We start from the raw sequence: 11,616 nt of genomic DNA, 5'->3' as shown, positions 1-11,616 counted from the left end.
CTTACTAAATGTAATCTTACTCCTTATATATATTTACTCTGTTTAAATTGCAGGAATACATGATTCCCGGTAGTTTTGTAAACATTATAAAAATTAAATGAGGCTCACTTGATACATGTGTTAAAACCTCTAATTTAACATTTTTATTTGTCTTCTCTTACTGCAGTACAGATCAATGTCAAATTAAACCTGATTTAGCTTCTTCAGATGTTCCTTGCTAATTCTTAGTATTAACAAAAAAAAAAAGAGGTCCTGATTAAGAAAACCAGCAGTCTGTGTGCCATTTGCCCAATGGAGTTTAGCAACAGCAGCAGCTGGTTAATCATCTTTAAGCTGTGAAGCTAATAAGAATCAGCCTGGTCTGGGAGATTACAAATCACAGATTAGTTTTTGTAAGGTTGAAAAATGTCTCGGAAGAAGGAAATGGCAAACTATATCCATACTGTTTCCAAGGAGTGGGCACAAAATTATCCGGAGATGAACTCAATCATTAATATTTGGAAATAATCCTTGTGTCTTCCCCTTGCTGGTTGACTTCACGACCAAGATTTATAAAAATAACACTTTTTAAAGAAAATCAAGAATGATCATTCTCAATTTCATAATGACAGGGCATGTTCAGTGTTTGCCTGTGGTCATGAATTGTTGCATTGTAGGAGGCGTTTCTGTTTTCTTTTGTGTAATGTAATGCAGTTATGTGTAGCGTCTATCTGCATATGCACTTTCTCCCCAAGGACTAATCATGGTGTGCGATGAAGTATTGGTTGTGTACCTGTAAGGGTCTAATCAGAGAAGACGCATGTTTTGTTTCTCCATATGATCAGATCCTCCATCGTGTGTTCACATACTGTATATACACAGAGAAACAAAGCATGCCTCTTCCCTGATTAGATCACATGTATAGGCTCTGTATGTATTTGTGCACACGTGAAATAGTCTAATTAGAGCAGGCCCTTTTGCTATGTCTGTGATTCTGGTTTCGTTCTGCTTATGACCTATCTGTGTACATTTCTGAGTATGTATGCCCTGGAAGGCACAGAGTAGGCTGCATAACTTTCACTTTGGGTCATATAACAAAGAGGAGTTGGTAGTATTCCAAACCATTACTCAGTTGCCTCTCCCTGGAGGATAAATTGCCGGGGAGGGGTGTGTGTTTCCTGGTGTATTTTCTTTTCTCTGCAACCTCTAGCCAGATTCTGCTGGTTGTTGTTGTTGTTGTTGTTTTGTCAGCTTACCAAATTTCCTTTCATTCTGTTCAGTTTTCAGAGACTTATCCTGCCAGTGGGTAGACAGGCAGAATCTTGTCCTCTTTTCCACATATTTTGCTACCATTCTCTTAAGAGAGCGTCACTCAGAAAAGCACGACCAGTTGACTGAAACGATCTATTACCGTGGAAATTCCTAAAAGAAGAAGCAAATGTTCAATAGTCACTTAAAATGAGTTAGTCTCATGTATCAGAATTCTTTCAGTGTGGAAGACTCTAAATTTTTAAATTTTAAAGCTGGTATTGAATACGACTAAGGATGTATGCTGATTTTTGCTGCCTTGGCATCCCTTTTCCATGTTTTCTCTAATAGATGTATTTTTTTTAAACTGCTTTATACGAGCTATTATTTTAACACTGACCTGTACGTTTTTGTTTAAGGAACTGCATCCACTCCACTGTTCATCGTTCAGGACTCTATTGAAGATTCCGTGTTTGATTGTAACACTTCTCCCAATAGAGCAAGTGAAAAAGGGAAGAAGAGGCAAAAACATTTTTCTGAAAGGAGCTGCAGTTTCAGTACTGAAAGCAGAGCAGACATGTTGCTGAAAAAGAACAGCTTAGATTCCAACTCCAGTGATCTTGCCATAATGATGGGAGCAGACGCAAAGATCCTCACCGCCGCTCTATCTGTGGTCAAAACCTCTCCACCCCATATGACTAAATCCCATACTTTGGATGATGCCGGTGGCATACAGTTCTTCTGTGGGTCAGAGAGCGACAGAGGTCACGCAGAAGAAAACTCATGGGAAATAGGGGCTAGGTCTTCACCGGTTGCGGAAGAACCTGAAGATCAGATGAAAAATGGACTGAGTGACGGTATAGTCAAATCAGAGTATAGTAGCCCTGGGTCCCCTGATGCTGCTCAGTCTAAAACTGAGCAAGTAGAACCCAAAGAGACAACAAACAAAAGGAGTAGTTTTTATGGTGTAGCCAAACCAGTTGAAAGGGAAGACGTTCAAATGGGTTTGGATCCTTTATCTTTGCTGGCCACGGAAACAAAAGCCATCACACCCGCTGAGCCAGAAGAGAAGATCGTGTCGCCGGTTGTAGCACGCAATCTGGCTGAGGAAATCGAAAGCTACATGAATCTAAAAAGTCCCTTGGGCAGCAAATCTTCCAGCATGGAATTACACCGGAAAGAGAGCAGTCGGGATGTGGATTCCCCTACTTCATCCGGGCCCAGTTTAGAGAGGAGATCAAGCTTGGATTCCATGCCACCACCACTACCACTATCATCACCACCACAGATTCAAAATATTAATCATAAAAGTCCATCTGTTTCCAGGTCCAAAACCTTTACTGGAAGACCAAAGCAGCTGGCTCTTTCACACGCTCAAAAAGAACGGTCAATATCTTTAACAGGGTTGGGTCGTTCTTCTCCTCAGGCTTCACTGGGTGCAGTCGTCACCTCTCTGTCGGGGCTGAAGCTGGACCACATATTATCTGGACCTAAAATAGAGGTCTTGAAATCTGGCATGAAACAAGCGGCCAATGTAGCCAGCAAGATGTGGGGAGCAGTGTCATCAGCGTATAATTATTCAGATGATGAGGTAAATGTTGCGCTTTTTCCCCCCTCTCGTTTGTTTTTAATCCACCTATGTAAATGGTTAGATAGCTCAGCTGTCTCAAGTAATCTTCACACAGTAGACTTTATCTTACTTAATATGGCAGAAATAACCGAGGTCTTAACTTACATAAATTATTTCCCTTTGCTCTGACCACGTTTTTGAAGGTGCCACAAATGTTTGGGTCAAACTTTTGGATCACATTGATTTGGATTTCAAAAAAGGAGGGGGCAATTCATTCCAGCAAAACAGTGTTAAATCAAATCGATGTAGTTAAATTTCACCCACATCGTCCGTAACACTGTAACACAGAACACAATTTGGCTATACTCTTCTTAACTGAAACATGCATTTTGATTTCCGGTTGTAATCTGTGTTTTCTTAAGGCAGATAATAGGCAGTTTGCAGGCTGCATCAGCCCAGTTGAAGCTTTCATATTTCCTTGGAATGTTCTCTTCATTTGCCTGCAACTTCCTAGGTTAATTTTATTTTGAAACTGTGAGGAATTTAAACAGCAGGGTTGCCCTTCGAATCCATGAAGTTTTTCTATGAGTCCTGGCTATAACTTCCATTCCGGGGGTAAATGATAGCAGTATTTGCAACATATCTAGGTAGCGTCTACTAATCTTTACTTTTGAAAAATAAAATGACTAAAATTCATATAATCTTTGTTTTCTCATGTGAGGTTCCGTGCATTTTTTTTTATTATCAGGCTTATGTTAAAAAGGAAAGCCACTTTGAATTTAAGATGGTATTCTCTGCAAAAAAAAGGAAGACTAGTTAGAAAAACTTATCTATGTGAAGTACTTAACTGTCTCTGTTATCATATTTGTAGCACTAGTTTTTCTACAAAATATTTACCTCATGATTGCTACTTGGGGAAGATTTTTTTTACCTCCAATACACTGTGAAATCATCCAGTAATCCCAGTGGATTAAAAAAGCATTAAATATTATTCTGTTCCTTTTCTACCAAAGATACGTTTTGTGAGTTTCTTCTCTCAGGCTTTTTAATTTCCCCTCTTAACCTATTTCAGAAGTTTCTTCAACCTTGATGGGTTCATTGCAAACACATTAAAGCAAGAAGGCAAATCCCACACGCTTCTGAAATGTCAGGGCTGGTGCAGTTGCATTTTCAGTAATAATAATAATAATAATAATAATAATAATAATAATAATAATAATAATAATAATAATAATAATAATAAGTAAACAGTGAACATTTTACATGAGTGCAAGATTCTGAATTTGTCTTTTACCTTTTAATCGAAGGAGGAAACCAGCCATCCCGATTTTACCTTTCCTGCTGGCTTTGAAGATCATATATTAGGTGTCTGTCAGTCGCCCAAAATAGGAATCCCAGGATTGGTTACCAGTGAACTTGCACAGAGCACCACCAGTCTTGGAAGCAGCAGCAGCAGTGGAGACGTAGGAAAGCCTCACTATCCTACAGGTACCATAAGCTTTGAATTGTTCCTCAAGTCTCTCCTTCTCCATGAAGAAATTAGTATATCCCCAGCAGATGGTTGGCTGTGTTTTTCTCCTTATGAGTAGAGTGGTTTGTTCAACATTTTAAAAACTGTTGCCTGGAAATACCCTGGATTTCTTATATTAACTGGGACATTCTGCCTTTGGGAAACATGGTCTGGGACACGGGTCGGCAACCCGTGGCTCCGGAGCAGCATGCGGCTCTTTGAGCCGTCTCCTGCGGCTCCCAGCCGCCCGGTGCGTGCGCACCTCTTCGAACGGGCAGTGGTGCGCGCGCACCTCTCCAAATGGAGAGTGGCACCGCCCATTTGGAGAGGTGCACGCGCACCTCCCCGAATGGGCGGAGGTGCACGCGCACCTCCCCAAACCTTTGGAGAGGTGCGCGTGTACCTCCGCGCGAAGGGGCAGGGGCGCCGCTCTTTGAGGAAGCTGCCGCGGCCCGTCTGCGAAGCTGCAGACGGGCCCCGGCAGCTTCCTCAAAGAGCGGCGCCTCTGCCCATTCCGAGAGGTGCACGCACACCTCTCTGAACAACTGGAGGTGCGCACGGACCTCCCCAAACCTTTGGAGAGGTGCGCACGTACCTCCGCGCGAACGGGCAGGGGCGCCGCTCTTTGAGGAAGCTGCCGCGGCCCGTCTGTGAAGCTGCCGCTTTCGGCAGCTTCGTAGACGGGCCGCGGCAGCTTCCTCAAAGAGCAGCGCCCCTGCCCATTCTGAGAGGTGCGCGCGCACCTCTCCGAACGACCGGAGGTGCGCGCGCACCTCTCCAAAACCTTTGGAGAGGTGCGTGCGTACCTCCGCGCGAACGGGCAGGGGCGCCGCTCTTTGAGGAAGCTGCCGCGGCCTGTCTGCAAAGCTGCCGAAAGCGGCAGCTTTGCAGACGGGCCGTCGCCGTCGGGCAACCGGGAACCGGTTCCATTTCACTTTTTTAAAAAATGGCAACCGCGTGCGTCCGTGCATGCGCAAAAAAACGTTTTGCGCATGCGCAAAATGGTTTTTGCGCATGCGCATGCATGGACACACGCACGCGGCTCCCACTTTTTTAAATTTGTGATGGGACCGGTTCCCAGTGGCTCTTTTCCTTTTTTAGGTTGCCGACCCCTGGTCTGGGAGAAAAAAATATATTGAAAGCAACTTATTTCCTACTTAGTAAATAGAACTTTTCCTTGCCTTTCTTCCCAAACAACTAATTGCATAAAAATGGTTCTTCCGTCCTGTCCATTCTGAAAATTAAAAGTTCCACTAAAGGGGACTGATTGCTGGTGGATATGTTACATCAGGGTTGCTTTTTTATTCACTGGATTCTCAACTTGAAAAAGCAGCATTGTGTTACTTGGTAGTCGTTCATATAGGAGTATTCACCATTTCTAAAACTCTCCAAAATATGCCTTACAGCAATTTTCCATACGAATTCTGGCTTGTCGATTAGTGAAAAGTATAGCACAGGGGTATGGAATGAAACGGGCAAAAATTTGTCCAATTTGAAGTGGCATCGGTATTTTAAAAAATTCAGTTTCGGGTGATGGGAAATAATTGTGAATCCATATGACTGGGAGAGTATAGCATTCCCCCCCCCAATAATTCTTTAGGTTTGGTTTTTAAAAAGCAACTTCTCAGAACCGAATGGGAATTTATTGCTTAATAGGAGTATTTATTTATTTATTTATTTATTTAATTTATATACCGCCCTTCTCTCAAGAGACTCAGGGCGGTTAACAGGGCAATACGTAAAAGACAGATACAAAAGTTAAAATTATTAAAACATGATTAAACAATGCCCATAGTACAAATTTAAAATTAAAGTCATAATAACAAACCCACCCCATCCCATCAGGCCAGGCCCGCTTCCTTAAAGAGATGGGTTTTAAGGTCGCGCCGGAAGGAGCGGAGGTCGGGCGCCATCCGGAGCTCTACCGGAAGATGGTTCCATAAGTCCGGTGCACCCACAGAGAACGCTCTCCCCCTGGGGGCCACCAGTCGGCATTCTTTGACCGGCGGCACCCTGAGGAGGCCCTCTCTGTGGGAGCGTACTGGGCGGAGGGAAGTTGACGCCGGCTGCAGGTGCTCCCCAAGGTATTCTGGACCCATGCCATGGAGGGCTTTGTAGGTCATTACCAACACCTTGAACCTCACCCGGAAGACAACTGGCAACCAATGCAGCTCGCGGAGCAAAGGTGTAACACGGGAGTATCGGGAGACCCCCGACACAACTCTCGCGGCTGCATTCTGTGCCAGCTGGAGCCTCCGAGTGGTCTTCAAGAGTAGCCCCATGTAGAGAGCGTTGCAGTAATCAAGACGAGAGGTCACGAGCGCATGAGTGACCGTGCGCAAGGCATCCCGGTCTAGATAGGGCCGCAACTGGCGCACCAGGCGAACCTGGGCGAACGCCCCCCTAGTTACAGCTACAATATGGTCTTCTAAAGAGAGCTGTGAATCTAGGAGGACTCCCAAGTTGCGAGCCCTATCTACAGGAGGTAATGACTCACCCCCCATAATGAGGGGTGGGATATCCTGAATATCCCGGGATGCCGGTACGCACAGCCACTCCGTCTTGTCGGGGTTGAGACGAAGCCTGTTCCTCCCCATCCAGACCCGGACCGCCTCCAGGCACCGGGACATCACGTCGAGGGCATCACTGGGGTGGTTTGGGGTCGAAATGAAAAGTTGGGTATCATCAGCATACTGATGATACCCAACTCCAAAACCACGAATGATCTCACCCAGCGGTTTCATGTAGATGTTGAACAGAAGGGGCGAGAGTAATAAGAGTTGTGGTTATAAGTTGCAATTATGTCTTTTTTCACTCTTTTTATATGTAATTTAACAATTTTTAAATTGTTCCACATTACTTTACACAGGGGAAAATCAATTTTCACGAGGCGTGAAAACTTTGGATTCTGATAAATCTGAACACAGCTCTTCGTACAATACGAGTCTATCCAGTATCTTCCAAAATTGTGCAATGGAGGTAAAATTTATAATCTTGAGTAAAAATTTTGCTTTATTCTCTGCAACATTAATTTTATTTCAGAACATTTAAAAAATAATACACCTTAAAACATTCCTGTTTCCTTTGGAGAGCACTGCTTTTGAAATGAATTATTATTTAATTAATTTTTAAAAGTGCCTGTGCCTTTTCATATATTATTTGCATTCAATCCACTGATCCACACACACTGTGTATTTGCTGTTTATACATACACCGCTTTAACACGTCATGATTAAGTTTTAATAGGGAGCTGCAGTCTTACACATCTCTGGTGCCCAAAGGTGAGAAAGATTGAGTCAAATATGTACAGTAGTGGCTAAAATTGTGGAAACCTTTTGGGAAAAGTGAGGTTTGATGGCTAATAACACCACTTTTTGGGGAGGAGTAGTAGCATAAAATTATGTATCAATGGAAAGATAATTTAACCAAGAATGTAATACAACAAAGTTTGTTTAATTACCTGTACTGTATTCTATGAAAAGGTATAGCCAAATAACCAGAAAAAGGAAGCACAACTTGCTTAAGTTGACATCAGGTAGCTTTCCTTCATCTGATTGTAGCCAATCAGTGTTTAGAGAGCCAATCAGGTGTCGTCTTGTTTTGGCAATGAGCCAATCAGATCTCAGTAGGATTCAGTTATTGATGTTGTGTATTGAAGCTGAGAGGAGGACATTTGTCAGTGTGCTACGTGATCGCTATCAAGTTGGTTGGGGGTTTTTTTTGTTTTCTTTCATTTAGTGAGCTTAGTGAGAGAGGGCCTCCTCAGGGTGCCGCCGATCAAAGAATGCCGATTGGTGACCCCCAGGGGGAGGGCGTTCTCTATGGGCGCGCCAGACCTTTGGAACCGCTTACCGGTTGAGCTCCGGATGGCCCCCGACCTTCGCTCCTTCTGGCGCGATCTCAAAACATTCTTTTTCGAACAAGCTGGCCTGGTCTGACGGGATGGGGTTGGGTTTTTATAACTAGTTTTAATTTTAATATGTATTAATTTTATGGGCATAATGTTTAATGGCTTTTTAATTTTTGTATTCTATTTTTATTGTGTATTGCCCTGTTCACCGCCCTGAGTCCTTCGGGAGAAGGGCGGTATACAAATCAAATTATTAAATTAAATTAAATTAAATTAAAACGTAATAAAATTAAAGTAATGGTGCAAAGAGTTGACTGGTTGCCCAGAAGGCAATGTAAAATAGTATTATTAAGTGAACAAGGCTACAGTTACAAAGAAATTAGAAGAAAAATTGGTGGAAACGTAACCAAAGGTGGCATTTCTACTGTACACTTTTCCCAAGAGGTTTCCACAATTTTGGCCACTAAGTATGCACAGTATGCAAATGGGAAAAACATTAATTGCCTGTTGCAGTATGTGAAGCAGAAAAAGATTTAAAAGACCCACTCCTCGAGGAAGGTGCTAATAGTATTCATAAGACATGTGAGATCCTTCCAGAAGAAACTGGATAGCCATTGTGGAAATAGTGTGCTAAACTAGACAGGCCAGTTAAATATGACTCTTTTTGCAGGTTTTTGATGAACAAAACAACTTGGAGTTTTGAATACCTGTTTATTTTCACATCTTTAAAGAAAATGTTGTTGTTTTTTAAAATAGGTCTTAATGTCGAGCTGCTCTCAGTGTCGATCCTGTGGTGCCTTGGTTTATGATGAAGAAATTATGGCAGGATGGACTGCAGATGATTCTAATTTGAATTCTACATGTCCATTTTGCAAAAGTGCCTTTTTACCTCTCCTTAATGTGGAATTTAAAGACTTACGTGGCCTTGCAAGGTTGGTAGATTTTGCCACTAAATGGTCATCCCTTCGTAATTCATCCTTTACAGATGATAGCAAACTTGGTAGTCATCTGAACAAACAGTTGATATGCCGGTTAAATTGTCCTGAGTCGCCTGTTGCATATGGATAAGTTTCTATTTACAGGATGGAGCAGTTTTAGTTTTCTCTTCCATTTAATATGTTTATGTGTTACGATGTCTATTGACAAATTGGTCTATAAATCTCATTTTTATCCAGAGTGGAATGCAAATTGAGTCCTCTATTCTTAAAACCTAGAAGTAGGAATTAAAAATAATCAATATTCATGATAAATTTGGAATAGCTGGAAGTACAGGTAGCCCTCCACTTACAACAGTTCATTTAGTGACCGTTCAAAGTTAAAATGGCGCTAAAAAAAGTGACTTACGACCATTTTTCACACTTACGACCCTTCTAGCACGCCCCCTCCCCCCGGAAGTGTGATCAAAATTCAGATCCTTGGCAACTGCCCATTGATGACCGTCGCAGTCTCCTGTGGTCCTGTGATCCCCTTTTGCAACCTTTTGAAATGGTATAGGGTTTCCTGCCTGAGCAGGGGGTTGGACTAGATGACCTCCAAGGTCCCTTCCAACTTTATATATTATTATTATTATTATACCTTCTGACAAGCAAAGTCAATGGGGGAGCCAGATTCACTTAACAATTTTGTTACTAATTTAACAACTCCAGTGATTCACTTCATAACTGTGACAAGAAAGGTTCGTAGGATGTGTGGCAAAACTCACTTCACAAATGTCGCGCTTCACAACATAAGTGTGGGGCTCAGTTGTGGGTCATAAGTCAAGAACTACCTGTGTTACAAAGGGCAGAATTATGCTGATGACATTCCTTTCTTGTTTGTGACTGCTTGTTTCCTGCCTGTTTCTTTCCTTACCAGTTTGCTTTTGAAACCAAGTACCTCTGGTGATAGTTTACACAGCACTAACATTCCACTAACCACAGATTCTCTGGAGCCGAAGTCTGCCTCCATCCCTACTACAGATCTGATCAGTTTTTCAGAACCTTCAAGTGCCAACCAGACCATCAGTGAGGAAAATAGCAGCCCGGCAACACAGAGGTACAGACAGGAAGAACACGAGATTTCCTTGCCTCACTCTGCTGGGGAGGAATTTATTGCTTCACTTGAAAATCAGATGTCTTTTTAAAAATAGACTCTGGACTGGCATCACGTTCCCCATTTTGTAGAAAGGGCCTTATTTGGGAATGAAGTGCCAAGACCCAGTAAAGTGTTGGCAGGGGAAGGATGGAGCGTTCATCTGATTCACTCCTCACACAATATAAAATATGTAATAATGCTCTTTAGTTATCGTAGCCACACATTTTTTAAGCACTTTGTGCATTAAATACAGTAGGGAAGGCGTTCTTGTGAACAGTGGATGCCGCTAGTGCAGGGGTAGGCACCCTCGGCTCTTTTATGACTCATGGACTTCAACTCCCAGAATTCCTGAGTCAGCATAGCTGACTCAGGAATTCTGGGAGTTGAAGTCCATGAGTCATAAAAGAGCCGAGGTTGCCTACCCCTGCGCTAGTGAGTGCTTGATAGTATTGCAGTCAAAATAGTACGAAGAAACCTGCAAGGAGTTAGTACAATTAGATTTGTAAAAATACAACATTTTTGGAAGGGGAGGAGAGCCCTTACAGAATGTGGCACCCCATACCTGAGCATATTTCAGAGTAAGAAATGCTTGGAAGAAGGTAGGGTTGACCGGCCGGATTACCGAACCAGGAGCCCACTGAAATGTTTTGTGGTAGTTCTGCTAGCTTGAATATTCATGAGCGTTCGTATTGTGTTTCAGCCTCAGCACAGCAGAGGAAGAAGACAAAAATCTCAAACGCATAAAGCCTCCCGTTACAAACAATTCATCAAAACGCGGGACTTCTCTAACACGGAGTCACAGTGTTGGTGGCCCGTTGCAAAATATTGATCTTCTGCAAAGACCATCTCATGGCATTTCAACAGTTAGCCTCCCTAATAGTTTACAAGAGACAGTGGTAAGTAACCAAGGTTTTCCTGGTAATATGTTCAGGAACTTCCTTTTTTCCTGTTGTTCTGCCTGAGTTGTAGTGCAGCTTCCGTAGATTTTGCATATGATTCATTTTGGAAAACAGAGCTCTCTCTTCTCTCAAATTGTTTCTGTATTATAACTCACTGGGTAAGAGAGTGATATTTATACGTACGTATGTTTACAATATTTATTTATTTATTTATTAGACTTATATACCGCCCTTTTCCCATAGGACTCAGGGCGGTTCACAAGGTTTTTTTAAAAACAATACAGCAAATTACAAAAAATTAAAAACAATTAAAATGATTACATTAACCTTGAAATAAAAACCTCAATTAAAATACAATTGAAACCCCAGTTAATACTCTCAGTCCAGGCCAGAGAGCTCAAAGAGCCAGGTCTTCAGGTCCCGGCGGAATGAGCGAAGGTCAGGGGCAGTCCTAAGCTCTACAGGCAGCTGGTTCCAAAGGGCCGGG

At 42.5% G+C, this 11,616-nt stretch overlaps 1 protein-coding gene across 1 annotated transcript in view; it reads left to right on the top strand.

Moving 5' to 3' along the window:
* Positions 1 to 11,616, top strand: part of DENND4C (DENN domain containing 4C) — an 84,309-nt gene that overhangs the window by 59,838 nt on the left and 12,855 nt on the right. The window contains exons 22-28 of the mRNA XM_083353492.1: positions 54 to 69; positions 1,647 to 2,818; positions 4,105 to 4,285; positions 7,177 to 7,286; positions 8,914 to 9,089; positions 10,012 to 10,191; positions 10,931 to 11,126. Of these exons, the coding sequence (XP_083209618.1) occupies positions 54 to 69; positions 1,647 to 2,818; positions 4,105 to 4,285; positions 7,177 to 7,286; positions 8,914 to 9,089; positions 10,012 to 10,191; positions 10,931 to 11,126 (2,031 nt within the window). The remainder of the gene's footprint in view (positions 1 to 53; positions 70 to 1,646; positions 2,819 to 4,104; positions 4,286 to 7,176; positions 7,287 to 8,913; positions 9,090 to 10,011; positions 10,192 to 10,930; positions 11,127 to 11,616) is intronic.

Source organism: Vipera ursinii, assembly GCF_947247035.1.
Source record: "Vipera ursinii genome assembly, chromosome: 2".
NCBI classification, from domain to species: domain Eukaryota; kingdom Metazoa; phylum Chordata; class Lepidosauria; order Squamata; family Viperidae; genus Vipera; species Vipera ursinii.
Note: the sequence above shows the minus strand (reverse complement) of the source record. Positions and strands in the feature narration are given on the sequence as shown.